The sequence below is a fragment of the Henckelia pumila genome, chromosome 2 (genome assembly GCF_033568475.1).
Source record: "Henckelia pumila isolate YLH828 chromosome 2, ASM3356847v2, whole genome shotgun sequence".
NCBI classification, from domain to species: domain Eukaryota; kingdom Viridiplantae; phylum Streptophyta; class Magnoliopsida; order Lamiales; family Gesneriaceae; genus Henckelia; species Henckelia pumila.
In genome coordinates this window covers 57,595,431-57,614,415 of record NC_133121.1, presented here as the reverse complement: position 1 = coordinate 57,614,415, position 18,985 = coordinate 57,595,431, and the positions used below count along the sequence as shown (strand labels likewise).

Here is an 18,985-nt window from a genome sequence, read left to right as displayed (position 1 = left end):
TGTCCGGGGACTGAATTGCAATTAGGCCAAAGTTCAGGGACGAAAATGCAATTCCCTTGCAACTTGGTCATTAAAAACGTGAAAAGGGATCAGATTCCCAGCCAAGAACGAGAGAAGAGGTCAGAAAGGGTTCCAAGCCAATTTTTCTCTTTCAAGTCCCGATAAAAATCGATCCGCCCGGTAGAATTTCCGATTGATCGTATATTCGCGATCACAGCTCCGAGTGCTACGTTTTGACGTAAGTTTTATGAAGTTCTACCATGTTTGAATTTTATGATGTTGTTAGAATTAAGATTTGATTGTATAAACATGTTCTAGCATATACGACGATAGCATATCTAAGACGGATCGAGAAAAGATCGTCGTTTGGACATGTTTTGGAATATTGAAAGAATTTTCGAAAATCTGATTTTTTAGGGGTTGCATATTTCGAAAATTCAGCTAAAAAATTGATGATGTTATATTGTTAAGATGGTGATAATATTGATGTTAATGTATTCGAAATTACCGATTTCGAACCGTTACGCCGCCGGGTTGCAATTCAATCCGATATCAACTATAGATTGAACTTAGCACTAAATATCAGATTTGATAATGATATTGAGCATGGTTTATACTTCATTTCAGTTGGGAATGGAAGTTATCGAAGTCGAATCGACGAGTTCGAGTTCTAATGACTTGAAGTGTTTAAGATTGAATCAAGAACACCTTCAATTAGCACTGATTGAAATGAGCAGAATTGTATGACCGATTTGGCTAGCTTTGAGATGATCAGCATTGGCAACAGATTCAAGATGTTTGAATCCAGATCACAGGTATGAATAGATATTAATAAGATGAGCAGAATAACTCGAGATTGTTTCTGATTATCGAGTTGCCTAAATTCACATACCTGCATGTTTTAATATATGTTATTGTTTACGTTTACATAGATGGGATAGATTATTTAAGATAGCTATTTTTTTGAATTCCCAGAATAGTTATGTAAATTTTTACTTGTTTAATTTGATTTATAGTATTTACTGTATTGAACATTTTTACATGTATTATGTGATGCTTACATATTTGTCAATATCCTTATGTGATTAGATGCTTTGATTGCTTTTTTGGTTTATTTGAGTAAGTGTTCAAGGTGTTTTATAGCATTTAATGCATACAGAACATGTTGCATTCATCTTGAACTCCAGCCTGTAAAGCACAGAGGGTTGAAAGGTCTAGAGTGCATATGACGTTTGGAGGGCTGTAGTTGAGTGGCACGGAATGTAGACTTACTTCCAGAGCCAGAAGACTTACTATAGTTGCACCAAAGTCAGGGGAAATGAAGTATTCAACTTCACCTCGATTGGGTGAGTTAGTGTTTGTTGAAGATTTTATTTTCTCGGGATCCCAGAACTACGATTTATTGATATCAGATTTGATAGCCTATTCCTTGGTACATGCATTGCATTTATGCATTAACCTAGAGATTTCTATGGTTTAGAATATGCGTTTATAAATGCTAGCATGTTATGTTATTATATGACATTCATAATTGAATAAGTTACATGCTTAAATGATGTATATGCATGTTGTTCATACTGAGATTTATTCTCATCGGAGTTATCCGGCTGTTGCTTTGTTTGTATGTGTGCATTGCATCAGGTTGGGGCATGATCAAGCTAGGGTGGCTTGGATAGTTCGAGAAGAGTCATAGCATGTGGTGACTCGGGTTTTAAGCAAATGACATGTATTTATGACTTGGTAAACATGTTAGAAAGCAAGAACATTTGTATATGTTGTTTTTTGTCAAGTATTGATTTATACTTGAGAGTTCATGTATTCTAGATCACTTGATATTAGTTTGAATGCATGTAAAATTATCTAGACTCATGTTGAGAAGTTTATATGAAGTTGGTATGAGATTTGGAATCAAATTGTACAGCAAAGTTACATTATTATTTTCTGATTAGGGTGCCCGCTCGATCGGGTGAACTTCACCGATCGAGCGAGGCCTGTATTTTGCAAGTAGAGAAATCCATTTTTCTTGGCCGCTCGATCGGCTGAAGTTCACTGATCGAGCGAGGCCAATATGGATTCAGACCCGAGAGCTGGATTTTCTAGCTCGCTCGATCGGGTGAGTTTACCCGATCGAGCGAGGTGCTGAGACTTTAAAAAAAAAAATTAGCTCTTGGTTTGAATATTCTTTTATTATATGATTAATTGTTGATTAATAGTTTATTGTCCTAAGATGAGATTAGCAACCCGAGGTCCCCACACCTGCCCTCTTGCATAATGCATTGAATTCTTGATTCAGATATTCAAGGCCATTATCAGTTCTCAACCTCTTAATTCTCTTGCCCGTCTGATTTTCAATCAGTGTTTTCTAATCAATGAACTTTTGTAAAGCCTCGTTCTTGTGCTTCATCGTGTGTAACCATACCTTCCTAGAATAATCATCTATGAAGGTTATAAAGTATCTAGAGCCACCGTGTGTCTGGGTTTTGGCAGGCCCCCACGCATCAGAGTGTATATAATCCAAGGTGCCTTTAGTCTTGTGTTATGCTCTCTTAAACTTGACCCTAGTCTGTTTACCTAACACACAATGCTCACAAAAGTCAAGCTTTCTTATCTCATCTTTGCCAAAAGCCCCTTGTTTGTTTAAATCAACCATTCCTTTATCGCTGACATGTCCTAATATGATATTCCACAGCTTAGTTCTGTCTTTATCCATTTCTGCATTCAGGGCATTTTGTTTACTGCATGTCTTGCCCTCCAGCACATAAAGACCATTATGTCTTGATCCTTTCATGACAAGCATCACACCCTTTGTGATACTAAGGATCCCATCTTTGGCTTTGAACTCATATCCAAGTTGATCTAGCATTCCAAGTGATATGAGATTCCTTTTTAAATCTGGGACAAACCTGACTTCAGATAGTGTTCTTGTCATACCATTGCTCAACTTAAGTTTGACAGATCCGATGCCCTCTATTTTACATGCCAAGTTATTGCCCATCAAAACTTTCCCACCATTTATCTTGGTGGAACTACTGAACCATTCCTTGCATGAAGTCATATGAAACGAGCATCCAGAATCTAAGATCCATTCTTGTTCAGGCTTTTCAGTGCTCATTAATAGAACATTATCACTCTCATAGACATCTTCTGCCAGCGCTACATATCCTAAACTAGACTCCTTTTCATTTTGTTTCTTGTTCCTTTCTGGGCAATCCTTTCTGAAATGCCCTTCTTTATTGCAAGTGTAACATCTCCTTTTAAACTTTGTTCTTGACTTCGATCGAGACTTATACTTTGGCTTAAAATCTCTCCTCTCTGATTTTCCCCTGACATACAATCCTTCACTCTGATCACTGCTTTGAATTCCAGCCTTCTTATTCAATTCTTTAGACATCAAGGCTGAATGTACTTCCTCCAAAGTCAGTGTTTCTTTACCATATATCATGGTATCCCTCAGATTGTCATAGACATCAGGAAGAGAATGCAACAGCAACAAAGCTTGATCTTCATCTTCTACTTTAATCTCTATATTCTCAAGATCCAAAATGATTTTATTGAAATCATCAATGTGATCTTCAATAGACTTACCATTCGGCATCTTGAATGTATACAACTTTTGTTTGAGAAAAAGCCTATTTGCTAGAGACTTTGTCATGTAGAGGTGTTCAAGCTTCAACCAAATCGCAGCAGCTGTAGTCTCTTTTGAGATTTCACGCAGCACTTTATCTCCAAGACTCAAGATCAGGGTGTTATGAGCTTTCGCAAGGATTTCTTTCTTGTCAACTCCTTTGATCTTCTCAGGCAAGTTGTTATGACCCAGGAGTGCATCTTCTTCTCCATTTTGGACCAACAATGCTCTCATTTTCAGTCTCCATAAACTGAAATCGTTCTTTTCCGTGAATTTCTTGATGTCGAATAGCGTGGTACCCATCTACAAACGAGGCTCTGATGCCAGTTTGTTAGGTTTGGTATCGATTCACAATCGTTTAGTCCACTCCTTGATTATGATCACACAATCAATAAACGCAATCTTGAATGAATAAAAGCGAATCAACAAAGATGAAAGCCAAGAATTATAGTGGTTCAGATCAAAATATCCTACATCCACTTTTCCTTTCCCAAGGCTCAATCACTAACATGAATCGTAAGGAGTTTACAAGCTGAAATATATCAAGAACCCACTTGCATACAATGATATCTCTCTATATATCATATATGAACAGAAACAACTAGATGCGAACACTCTATCAACCCTCTGCAGTATGGAATCAGAACTCTCCATATCTTCTGTGTTGTGGCAGCCTTTCATGTATATATTGCATGCACCAGCTTGACAACCAATTCCCTTAACTGCTGCAAATGCCCGTTGGATTAATTAGAAGTGTTGTGATCCTCTGTGCCTCGTTCTTGATCCCAGCGTGCACCTTTGACTATAATCCATCCAATAAATAGCTTGATAGGTAATCCAACTTCACACTTGGACATTTGATTTTGCTACAAATTGGAAACATATAAGACAATGAAAATGTAAAATAAATATTTTAGATTTATGAAAATTATGTTAGATACTTTACCACTATTTGGGCAGCATGAAAAAAGAATTTTCATCATCATCATACTTCCTGTTATCCAAATATTAAATTTTTCGTGGTTCAAGTTGATAGCAACAACAGCAAAGTGATAATCTAAATGGAGTGACACAAAAATCTATGTTTCCAAAAAATAAGATAACTTCCAATTAGTGAAATATTATTATTTAAATTATATATAATAAATTTCAAATAAAATCTAATTCTTTTTACCATGTCCATAAAGCTCAAATCACCACCATGTTCACTCAACCATGAACTCCATATATTTCTCATAGTAGCTTCATTGGTTCGCAAATCAGAATCATCGTGAAGAAGCTTTTGTAAATAAGTCTATTTGTAACACCCCGAAATTATCTTAATTGAGATTGATATTGGTATTATGAGGTTATGAAATTCGAGGGTTGAATTGAAATTTGATCAGAGACTGAATTGTAATTTTTTTTTGAAGAATTCAGGGACTAAAGTGCAAATCTCCTATTTTAACTTAGTATTTGATATTTATAGATATATGAGGCATGTAGGTGGCTTTCTTATTCATTTCTTCTTCTTCCTTGGTTGATTTCCGCCATGGCCGCCCCTTCAAGCTCTTGATTTGTTCGGTTTGCACGATCCGTCTGATAGAATTTCGATCCGAAGATATATTTGCGATCAAAGCTACAAGTGCTCGTTCTATCGTAAGTTTTATTTTGATCCAAAATATTTTGATTTTGAGACATTTTAAGAATCTGATTTTGATTGGATATGTTGTTGATGAGCTAGCATAGATGGTTTATTCTAATTCGGATCGGAAAAAGAACGATGTTCGGATTTGTTCTGATTTTTAGAGTGAAATTCGAAAATGGGGGTTTGAGATTTTGTTGATATTGAATTCTTATGCATCTCCGTATAGATTTGGTTGAAGGCTGTTGAGCTCGGAGTTGGTAGAATTCGAATCGTCGACAAATTGATCGTGAATTGGTAACAAGTCTAACTTGTTTTTTTGAATTGAGTTAGGATGGATTTTGATTATATCTCTTGTTATTGTAGCTTGTCCTTTGGAGTATTCGAATCGAGAATAAGGTAAAAGTCGACATCAAATTGAAAAGGGTCGAATACTCGAATTCGAATTGATTTTTGAGTTTCCCTAAAATCACATATTTGCATGTTGTTTGAATTACTTGAATTATCTTTGAATGTATTACGATTTTCATATGCATTCATCTTGAGCCGAATTATTTGATTTCTTTTTGAATTAGACGTTTTGGGGACTATATTGGAGTGGCCTTGGTTGTTGAGTTCTTTCAAGAGCTAGAATGCTTCTTATAGTTGCTCCAGAATATAGAGGATTGAGATATAATTCATCCACCTCGATCGGGAGAGTTTGTGAATTTGTTGTAATATCTTGTCCTCGGGATCCCAGCCGAAGAACAGAGTTATCTTTTGATTATCCTGAAGTTTAAAGACATGCATTTCATTATTTTCATCTTTGAATTATGTTGAAGTTATATATCATGATTTTGATATATTATTTGATATTTCATGTTATGTTGCTTTTACTGGGAATATTATTCTCACCGGATTTATCCGGCAGTTATCTTGTTTTGTATGTGTACTTGGAAACAGGTATGGCAGGATCGAGTCTGAGGCGACATGACTAGTTAGGGGTGTGATTGATAGAAGTGGGGACTCGTTTTAAAAGTCGAATATGTATTTCGAACTTGATTGTATTTTGAAGTAACTAGCCTAGAACCGATGCATGTTCTACCTTTTCAGTATTTGAACAACTCTAGATATATTTTGTACTATAAAATGCTAGATTGATGTATTAATGCATGTTGTGGATGTTATTTTGAGTTGTTGTTGGAATTTACAGATTGAATGCCTTAGTTTATTTTTTCGAGTTTTAGCAGGGCACGGACCCCGTGCCTACATCAGTGCCAGGGTCCGTGTACCCTCGCATTTGTTATTATTCTGATTTTGTTCATACACGAAGCCCGGACATGCATCCTTGCATGGGTCCATGTGAGTCTTTTGATGAGACAGTAAGTTGAGATTTTTTGAAATGCTGTGCACGGACCCGAGCACAGAGGGGGCACGGAGTTCGTGTAGAAAACAGATAGTTGCGTTTTTAGTGAATTTTTTGGCACGAACCTGAGCACAGAGGTGTGCACGGTGTCCGTGTACCATGTATCCTCCGAAGATTGGCTACATATTAATGCATGGACCCGAACACGGAGGTGTGCACGGGGTCCATGCATGCTTTTTTTAAAAAAAAAAAATTCTTTACTTCTTGTCTTGACTCTCTGTCGATGCTTGAATGATTTACTCTCGATTAGATGATTAGAACCGAGGTCCTCACACTATTGAAAAGGGAAAAAAAACTATAAGATTAACAATAAAACATTAAATCAAGAATCAAATTACAAACATTAAAAACTTACAGAATGTGCGACATTGAAACAAAAACGCATATGCTGCTTGTTTTTTCCCCTTTTCTTCTTCATTGATTGAGAGACACCATGCAACAATGATAAAACATGCATGTATGTTGTTTGAAGGACTCAATGAAATGATGTTCTTCCTTGGAAAAATACACATAAGACAATGCTGAAACAAAATCTCTCTATTTGTAGTAGAAATAAGAAAATCAAATCATAAAAGAAGACAAATTGAATTAAAAGGTGCACATATAAAAAATAATATTAATTATAGTTTATGAACACTTACTTTTGACTCAAAGTTTCATCAAAAAAGAAACAGTAATCAATGATTTCTTTGTGTTGTCGATCCATATCAAAGACAATGTTCTTGTTTGTATTCATGAAGTTCGACATATATCTCATTTCCTCATTACCAAGCCAATACTCATTTGATTCCATTTCTCTGTATTTGCCTCCACATCCAACAGATAAAATAGCTTCACTTACTTCTTGTTCAGACAAAACATCATTAAACTTCTCTTCATTATTTTATACAAGGACTTTTCTTTGTTCTGGTGTCAACAAATCAAAAAAAGGCAACTCTTCAGCCAATTTTTTCATAACCAAGAAGTTATCAACAACATCATCTATATAATTATGAACTTTAGGCTCACAAAATACTTCTGACTCTCCGATAAATCAGTTAATTGATAAGAAGTTGCAGCACGTTTCTCTTCCATTTTCTTCTTCATTTTCAACAAACTTTTCATGTGATGATTGGACACTACTGATATGTCTCTCTTAAACAACAACAAAGTTTCATGTACATCCTAAAATTATGAGAGAAATTAAAAAAGATGAAAACAAAGTTTCATGTAAAAATAAATACTGTTGAAGAATATTCGAATCAGTAGGTTCAGTAGTAACTTACATTTTCTGTTGTGTTGTTGAAGAAATTAAAATAGATGAAAACAAAGTTTCATGTAAAAATAAGTACTATTGAAGAATAACAAAAAGATATAGTAACTTACATCTTCTACTGTCTTGTGGATATCCGAATCAGTAGGTTCACTATCAGGTAGTTTATATCTGGTAAATCTTGAAGATTCATGCACTTCATCAAAACCTCCTTCATTCTTTTCCACACTTTGATTTTCTTCTTTTCCAACCTTTGTCCAATCATTCAAACCAACTGGATAGATCCCGATAACCCATTCCCCTTGCCCATAATCCCCAGCTGCTGTCTCTTCTCTAATTCTGGTGCGGATCTTCTCAGATGTCCAATGTTGAATCAAAAGTGGCATGCACGGTTCAGCAATGCCATGCCATTTAAGTCTATGAAAAATATAGAATTTGCAACAACAACACACAACCACTAACATTCTTCACCTTCAAATTGAAATTATATTTTTTGACAGCTTTACAAATCTTGTTTAGGATAACTACACCAATCATACTTTGATATCCTATCAACTTCAACTAATGATCTCACAGTACTGAAATCGATTAAACGATTTGAAGTTGGAGTTAAAAATGATGACAAACTGTAAATAACAAATAATATCTTGAAATTATCTCCTCCATCTGTCAACTTTGTTAGAACAAGGTCCTTCAAATAACTCAATGTTGACTTGGAATCAATATCATAATCATTCTTTACTTTGTCCAAGAAACAAATAGTTGTTTCATCACATACCAACTTCAAATCATACCTATCAATTTCTTGGCAACATAAACACGTCATTGCCATTGTCTGTAGTTATGACAAAGCTTTGGTTGCTGTTAACTCTAAACATTTGATTAGCTCCGTTGAAATTTTTCACCAACCATCTTAACATTGTAGTTGGTAAAGATGTAACATGCAGATGGAACAAGCCACCAAAACCAATGCTTTTAACTGCCTGCTTTTGTTGTTCATTCAATTGTTCCACAAGCCTACACAGACCCTGGGTCTACTCTGTGTAACGAACCCTCTAACTTCACTACAAAAAAGAATGAATGTGTGTGTATATATGAAATAGCACCAAAAATAAATTTAATAGAATAACTAACACAAAAAAATATTTTGTACTAAAAAAATATTTTTACGTCAAATTATCACTTTTAACAGAAAAAAATAATTTTCATGTGAAACTTAATACTATCGAAAACAGATAATACTTTTCACAAAAATAATATGACCTTTGACATAAAAAATAATACTTTTAACAAACAAACAATTAATTTTATGTTCTATGCAAATTTATTTATGTTAAATTAGCAAATAAAGAAACTAATACTTTTAACATGAAAAATAATACTTATCATACAAAATCTAATATTATTCACAAAAAAATCAATACTATAAACAAAGATAAATTTATTAGTATAACTAATACAAAATAATACTTTTGACCGGACAAGATATTTTTATGTCAAATTATCATTTTAAATAGAAATACTAATACTTTTCATAGGAAACGTAATGGGTTTTTATTATTTTTAATGTAAAAAATAAATATAATTTCAAAAATAACGTAAAATAAAAAATGTTGAATTAATAACGTAAAGCGCCACTGTTAATGGCGGAAGCTCGAATATTTAATTCGAGCATCCGCCACAACTGTGGCGGACGCTGCCTTGTCGCCAGGCAGACCCCGACCCCGCTACCCACCCCGCTGTCAACCACCGTTTCCACCCACCATCTGCCCGTAATCATCCATGCTCCCACCCAGCCATATACTTTTTCTTAAATAAATGATGAAAACACGGTCTTTACGCGTATATTTTCTTGACGCGTAAATAATTGAATACGATACCATTTTTTCACGATAAATAATTATGACGATTTGACGCGGAAAACACGCATACAAATCTATTATATATACGTAAAGATCTCATTCGAAATAATTCAATAAACTTTATTGCTCTCTTATTCTTTCTCTCTTTTTCATTTTCTCTCGTTTTCTTTGTTTGTTTTTCATTTTTATATCCAAAAATTTATATCGAAAATGGCAAACATTGATATATTTTTATATTTTGGTGGTCATGTTATTGTGGATAATGGATCGGTTATGTATAGTATTCCTTATACTAGATCGATGCGAGTATTACGATCTATTACTCTGTTCGAGTTGGTTGAAGCTGTGCATCAAACATTGATGATTGATCCAATGCATTTTACTCTCAAATTGTCAACGAAATATTCCTTCATGGAAAATTCATCTTGGCATGAAATTCAAGTGAATTTTGTCGATGATAATGCGCTGGAGTTTATGATGCAATCTCCCAATATACGTATACTGCATTTGTACGTCGAAGCAAACCAAATTGTCCATCACGTTGGTCATGTCGGCCAAGAATCAGATATTTTACATGTTACTGAAGGAATGAACAACATGTATCTGCATCCTGAAAGTGGATCGTGGGAACAATATATCGCTGGCACATCCGAACCTGATCCTGCAAATTGGCCACAAATGACACGTGGTTGGGAACAAAATGATGGTGCAACAAATTGGAATTCCGAAAATCCAAATTTTGGGCCACGTGTTGATGATCCTAGTAGTGAAAACAATGATGTTCAGAGAAGAGATACGGAGCCAGAGATGTCATACGGGGAGTCTGAGGAAGACGATGATGACGATGACGATGTGGAAAATGTGAATATTTATGCAAATGCTGATGAGGGAGCGTCATCTCGTCCACCACCTTGTCAAACATTAGAGAGGCAAGTCGTTCCATTCCTTTCTATCACTTCTGATATGCCATCTTTTTTCAATACATATTTTGGAGAAGAGATTCCTGATTCTATTGGCGTACCTCATGACATTTGAACAGGATACTATAATGAGGAGAGAGGAGAACTATGCGTAAACATGGTTTTCAAGGATAAAAAAGATCTAATTGCATCTGTGAAGGATTATTCGATCAGAGTTTCCAGGCGTGAGTATCATGTTGTTGAGAGAACACGCATTTTGTGGAAAATACAATGCAAAATGATTCTTCTACCGTCAGATGTCATTGGTGTCTTCGAGCTTCTTTCAAAGAAAAAACAGGTTATTGGAAAATAAACAGATATGGTAGGCCTCATACATGTATATCTACAAACGTCGGCATAGACCATCACAACTTGAATAGCGATATGGTTGCAAATACGCTATTGGCCATTGTACGATGTGATCCTTCGTACGAGATCAAATATATAATAGAGAGCGTGAAAGATAAATATGGATATCAAATCTCGTACACGAAGGCGTGACGGAGTTTGAAACGCGCAGTGGAAATTGTTTATGGAACTTGGGAGAGCTCTGTGCAATTGCTACCGAAATATATGCATGCTCTTTGCAAATACAATCCTGGAAAAATTGTCGACTGGAAGCATCTCAGAAACAATGAAGAAATAAAAACATTGAACTATTGTTTTTGGGCGTTCAAGCCATGTATTGATGGATTTCGAAATTGTCGAAAAATCATTAGTGTCGACGGTACACATTTGTGCACAAAGTACAAACATAAAATGTTGATAGCTGTTACTCTGGATGCGAACAATCAAGTGCTACCGCTGGCTTTCGCAATCGTGGATGAAGAAACATTTGATTCCTAGAAATGGTTTTTGGAGAATGTTGGCCGACATGTCGTAAGTGGTGAAAATGGTGTGTGCCTAATTTTTGATAGGGATAAGGGAATTGTGCGAGCAGTTAAAGATCTACCCTATTTCAAACCTCCACAAGGTATGCATCGTTTTTTTTAGGCACGTGTGCTCTAATTTTAATACGAGGTTCAAAGACGTGCATTTGAAAGATTTATGCTGGAAAGCAGGGAGACAACATCAGATTTGTAAATTTGATGCAACAATGGAGGCAATCAAGAACAAAAACATTTTGGCACACAGATATTTGGCTGGAATATCGAAGGAAAAATGAAGTATGGCCCATGATGGAGGTTGGCGTCGTGGAGTGATGACAACTAATATGTCTGAGTGCTTAAACAGTGTATTAAAGGGAGCTCGTAGACTGCCTATATCTGCAATAGTGCATTTGACCCTTCTGAGATGCGTCCAGTACTTCATTGAACGTGTGACAAAATGTGAACGTATGGTTGAGGAAAATCAACTGTGGTCGGATTATGCATGTCGAAAATATGAAGAATGGGCGAGAAAATCCAACGAACATCATGTTGTGAAATATGATGTACGATCGCAAACTGCTCAGGTTGCGACCGGAGGAAGGCCAAGTCGCGGTCAACACAAACAAGTGGTGAGAATATCAACTACAGATTGTTCATGTGGTAAATGGACAATTTTTGGCATCTCATGTTCTCATGCTATTTGTACCGCGAAATGGCATTCTTTAGATCCCACAACACTTCTGCAGCCATGGTACAATATATCTGAGTACCTCGCCACATATGAAGGAAGATTTGAACCTCTTGCAGATGAACGATATTGGGATCGGCCTTCATTTAAGTTGCAACATAACCCGGTTAGACGTGAAAGAAGAAGAGCTGGTAGGGATACAACGACTCGTTTGAGAAATGAGATGGACAGACCGATAGCGAGAGAGAGACAACAACGAAGATCGAACAGGTAGAAAATTTAGAAATTATAATTTGTCGCTTTCATATTTTCTTATTAAATATATTTTTACATTATATATATATATATATATTTTATATATATTGTATTTCAGGAACATCGGATGAAAATGGCATATGGATGAGGATAAAAAGTTTACAACAACAAAATGTTTCTAAATAACATATGGATTTGGTAGTTTTGGTTAAATAATGTATAAATTTAAAACATCTGTGTATTTTATATTGTTGGTTAGAACACGTTTATGTATTTTTTTTAATTATTATTAACTATCACATTGCATAAAATAAATAATAACATATTTTTAAATGTCAATACACGAATATATTAACTCTAAATCAATAAATAGATATATGAATTAAATTCCAAAACAACAAAATAAATCATGATTGTTCATGGCAATTACAATTATACAGATGACCACCGGATCCACAGGCAGGTGGTCTATGTCTTCGTTGTCCTCTACGCACTACAGGAACATCAACAATTTCTTCACTCCTCTCTTGTTGCTCATCTGAATAACCAGAAAATATTACAGGTGAAACAACATTTCTCTCAGGAGCCAGAGTATTACGTTGACCAGGTTGTTGCCAGTTACTATTAAGAAGATCTGTAAAATTGTGAATATTTTCCCAAAATGGAGTCTGATAACCTGCATCAACATATGATCCAGATGGTCCTGCACTGTACAACCCAACAGATGGCCCAGTATTATACAACCCGCTGGATGACCCTGTAGTATACAATCCACCGGATTGTCCGGTATTTTCAAATCCACCGGATGGCCCCGTATTGTACAACCCACCAGATGGTCCTGCACCATAAAACCCACCATGTGGTCTAGGAGGAACAAACCCGAATGATGACTGATGTGAATCAGGAGATGGCGTACTAAAATTTTGTGGAATATTATTTTGTCCGCCAACATCTATATTGGGCGGATATGGCCGGAAACCAAGCCCAGAGACTATAGGCGATATAATACGTACAGTAATGCACTCAAACCACGGAAAATAATCATCATCTGTCTGCTGATTAGATCTTCCATGTAGGTCGCCTCGAGCAACATGATTCAATTTGTTATTCCAAGAATTTATAGAATTTTGGTGATACTCCCTCCAATCTGTGTTGCGATGACCGATTCTACTAATGTTGTGTAGGTCATCGCAGTCAACTAAAAGTTGTCTTGGAACAGATTGACACATTTTGAATTGCCTCATCACTCGGTTTGGACAATGCATCTCCACAATTTCAAAACATATTAGAGGACAAACACATCGCCAGATTCTATTATCGTATGCATCAATGAGCACTTTAACATCTGGATCTTTTTTGTTGTAAACTATCCAGTTAAACTGCATAATAATAATATAAATCAATATTTTTTAATTAATAAATATAAATTATTTAAATATTGTAAAGTTTCAATAAGCCAAATAACACACCTCGTCATTATTCATACGATCAAAACTATCTCTTATAATTCTAAGAGAGTATGTTGGTGTATGAGTGTATCGAAACACATTTGACCACCTACAAAAAAATATTATTATAGTTATGAGAAAATAAATCTATAATTTATATAATGATACCAAGTTTTTAAATATTACTGTGCACCATAAGGAGCAAATGAAATATTTTCATCTTCTGTATTTTGAGGCACAAGAAGAGATAAGCCATTCAGATCAGGGTTAACAAATTTAATTCTGCTCCATGCCCATATCTGTAATTAATAATGAATAATATCAAAAAAATATTAAAATATGATATGATATTATATCTCAAAAAATTTTATTTTATACCTGAAGGATATATAGAGGTCCACTTATTGTAGCTTTTTCTATACGTGTGACATTGCATAACTCACGATATAGGAATGCCAAAATTGCACTTCCCCAACTGTAAGATCTGATGCGATTAATATCCCGGAGTAGTTGCAAAAAAATCAGTCTAACAGATCCTCCTTGATAATCTGGATGCATGATTCCTTTGATAATCATTAATGCAACACAACGGGTATATTTTACGACATCATCTTCTGGACTATTATCATTAATAGGTGCAGCCGTGCAATGTTCATATAAAGCGGTCATCGACAAGTGACCACCTTTGAAATGTGATGTCAGTGGCGTAAATCCCAACAAATTCAAACATATATGTTGTCACTCTTCAACTTTGTGTGAAGCATCTATACCAGTTACTGGTCAATAGGCAGACCCCAAATAATGGAAATATCTTGTAAAGTGATGGTTGCTTCACCACATCTAAAATGAAATGTGTGTGTCTCACGTCGCCATCGTTCAACAAGAGCAGTTAATCAAATGATTATCATAAATTCGAGACTCACACAGCAAAACACCATATATCCCCATGTAATTTAAATATGCTATCACACGACTGTGCAAACCATTTTCATTATATAAATCCCAAATCAAATTATCCGATCGTTTGACTCTAAGTATCTTATCAACATTTTCTGTAGAAACTGTTGACGAAATATGTGTTTCTTGTAAATATAGAACACTGGGATCTTTTGGCCCTCGATTTGTTGTCATCCTGACAAAATTAGTTACCATAGTTGATAAAAAAAACCTAACAATATCAAATCACATGATCTAATAATATGATAATAAAAAATAGTGATATTTAAATATATATATATATATATATATATATATATAACTTGGTTTTTTTTAAATATTATATATAAATATAATTTATATAAAAATATAAATATATAGATATATCGTATATATTAATATATATATATATATACGATATATAAATATATATATATATACACGTATATATTTATACACGATATACGATATATATAAATATATATATTTATATGAATAAATATATATACAAATATCGATTTATATATATATATATATATATAACTTGGTTTTTTTAAATATTTTATATAAATATATTTATATAAAAATATAAAAATATAAATAAATATATATCGTAAATATAAATAAATATATATATATATACGATATATAAAAATATATATATATATACACGTATATATTTATACACGATATAAAATATATATAAATAAATAAATATATATATATATATATATAAATATATGATATATATACACGAAACATTTATATAAATATAAATATGTAAATAAATATATATGAATGAATATATATATAACGCCACATCGCAAATAATATTTATATATATATATATACGTATATATTTATACACGATATACGATATATATATATATATATAAATATATACAAATATCGATTTATCGTATATATATTCATATATATATATATATATATGTATATGTATATATATTACACGATACATATACATAAATATAAATATATATACATAAATATAAATAAATATATATGAATAAATAATGCCGCATCGCAAATAATATGAGTGCTCAAAATATGAAATATGTATAAATATATTTATAACTTTGGTTTTTTTAAATATATAAATATATATATGTATATATATATATATATACACGATTCATATACATAAATAATTTATATACATATATAATTATATATATAACGCCACATCACAGATTATATGAGTGCTAAAAAAAATATGAAATCTATATATTTATATATATGTATCTATCGTATATATACATATATAAATAAATATATATATATATATATATATATGTAAATATATATAAATATTAATAAATATATATATATATGTAAATATATATAAATATTAATAAATATATATATAAATATCGTGTATCATATATAAATATAAATATAAATATAATATACATATATATGATATATATATATATATATAAATATATGAAAATATACACAATATATATATATATATATATATATATATATATCTATTCTATATTATAATGCATGAGGGTGCTAGAATAACTGTTTTTGGTCATTTTAATGGTTGTACCAAATTACCCCCACAAGCATATAACTGCCCCACTTTCTCACATTCTTCTCCATGTTATTTTCTTAACCACCTATTTTGTAATAGTGAGAAATAAATCACGATAATTAAAGTCGATGAACGAGAGATGCGGAGAAGAGATTAGACGAATACTGTGCCCGACGAACAACAAAAAATAAAGATTATAGATTTGAGAGAACGATACAGAAATTAAGCAATTGAGCATATTGTGCGAAGTCTATTTAAAAGTCATTCTTATAATTAGACGGATAATTGAGCAAATATATGAGCGCATCTCGACCGTTGAATTGGATAACCATTAAAATCGATATCGTTGAATTGGATATCGATTGGTGGACGGCTGCCAACAAGGCAGCGTCCGCCAACAACTATTTGGTAATACTTTTCATAAACAAACAATTATTTTTTTGTTTAATGCAAATTTGTTTACGTCGAATTAGCAAAAAAAGAAACTAATACTTTTAAAATGAAAACTAATACTTATCACATAAAAACTAATATTATTTACATAAACTCTAATACTATTCACAAAAAAACCCATTCCACAAATAACCATTAGAACTAATACATTTCACAGAAAAATTCATACTTCTATCATAAACACTAATACTTTTCACAGGAAATCTAATACATTTTCACATTAGCATACATTAGAACTAATATTTTTCACAACACAGCTAATACTTTTCTTTGAAAAAGTAATACTTTTTTCAAAAAAATTAATATTCACATTAAAAACTAATAATTTGATCATAAAACTAATACTTTTCACAAAACTTTTAGTACTTTTGAAAGGAAAATCAATACTTTCTATGTCAAATTAGCACAATTTAGAAGAAACTCTTTAACAGAAAAAACTAATACTTTTTATCGAAAAAGTAACACTTTTCACAAAAAAAGTAATACGAAATTATATAAGAAAAAACTGCACATATTATCATCAAAACATCATTCTTATGCATTGAATCAAAGTACAACAAACTAACCATATTTCTTTGTTCGTCTCTTTTTCTGCTTCAACATTTTTAGTAATTTTGGCAAGATGTTTTCCTTTATCTTTCTCCTTTTTCTTCATTTTTTTTTTCTCCCTCAACTTTCTTAAATTTTTCACTAGGCTTCACAGAAGTTCCCTCATTCTCCTCTTGGAAAATAGTCCTCTTTTTCGAACTGTCTCTTTCTCCTTCATACTTGTAGCTGCCTAGGAAATTTTCAATCAATTTTAACAGTAAACAACCATATGTTTCACAATTTTGCTTTACTTTGATTTGTGCTATTATTAAAATTTGAATAGTTTCTCAACCATATGTTTCCGCTCTATGTAAAAACATTTTCTTAAAATGGACAATGGGCGAACGACTATGTAAAAACAGGCAGACTTAAGATTCCCTGTTAAACTTTTGTGCAAGAGGAGAAGGAAGCAGAAACGACTCGCTCTATGAGCAAGCTCCGCAATTTCTAAATAATTGATGATTGATGTCATGGAACCTATGCATAGAGATTAACCAAACGTGGGTTGCAAAGAAGCATAAATATAGACAAGCCATTCATAAACACAAACCACACTCTATATTCTGTTACAACATAATTCAATTGCGATGGCAAAACCACAGATAAACTAAACTACATATTCAAATTATATACCGACGAATTGATAGAATGTAGAAACCACTCTTACCAAAAGCTTTGAGATTGTGGCATAATTACTCCCATAACTTTAAACCCTTCTCATTCGAACCAAGAGACCACATCAATTTCATAACAAATAAAGCCAGGGGAACAAAAACATGTGCATGTCCTCTCTTTGAAAAATCATTAACTGCAAACTAATATGGTTTAAACAAAATGCCTTTGCTCCAAGAGCTAATCATGTTCATTTGTTGGATTGTAAAATTTTAAAGACACGTAAAAGGTCTTCTGGCACATACCTCAACTTTGACTCAGTGGATCTGAGCGAGCCCAGTCCCCAGTGCCGAATTTGAAAATTAAGAACCCTAAAATTGTACGAAAATTAGGGATGAAACTAGAAATATTGTGCCGTGGAAGATTTAAACGTGATATTGAAGAAAAATTCAAATGGAAGAAAGATCAAAACGCGTTCAATAGAGGAAAAGAATTGAGAATGAAGATTACCTTTTTTTATCTTCAAGCAAAGTCGTTTAGGCGGAACTCGGAAGTGACGTGGAAATTAGAATACCTAATATTCTGAAGATCCGATTAGAATTATGGGTTATTTGAATTATAAATGGACTGATCCATCTCACGGATCTAGGTCTCACAAGATCGTTACTCATGTTATATTCAAATATTATGTTTTGTGTGTATATAATATAAATTTAATTTTTTCAATTATTTGATTTTAATTTATTTTTTTTGCAATTTGATAATTTTGTGGGGGTTTATTTTTCTAAAAAAAAAAAATTAAAAGTGAGCATACCAAGAGACCACTAAGGTGCGCTTTCCTTATATAT

The 18,985-nt window shown here is 33.1% G+C and overlaps 1 protein-coding gene across 1 annotated transcript; it reads right to left on the bottom strand.

Annotated features, from left to right (window-relative positions):
• Positions 1-12,946: 12,946 nt before the first annotated feature.
• Positions 12,947-18,706, bottom strand: LOC140877654 (uncharacterized). Its single transcript, XM_073281194.1, has 5 exons — positions 18,648-18,706; positions 17,504-18,333; positions 14,366-14,535; positions 14,009-14,286; positions 12,947-13,918 (listed from the first exon to the last, which is right to left on the bottom strand). Exons 4-5 carry the CDS (start codon positions 14,021-14,023, stop codon positions 12,947-12,949), a joined length of 987 nt encoding a protein of 328 aa, XP_073137295.1. The 5' UTR covers positions 14,024-14,286; positions 14,366-14,535; positions 17,504-18,333; positions 18,648-18,706.
• Between the last annotated feature and the right edge of the window lie 279 nt (positions 18,707-18,985).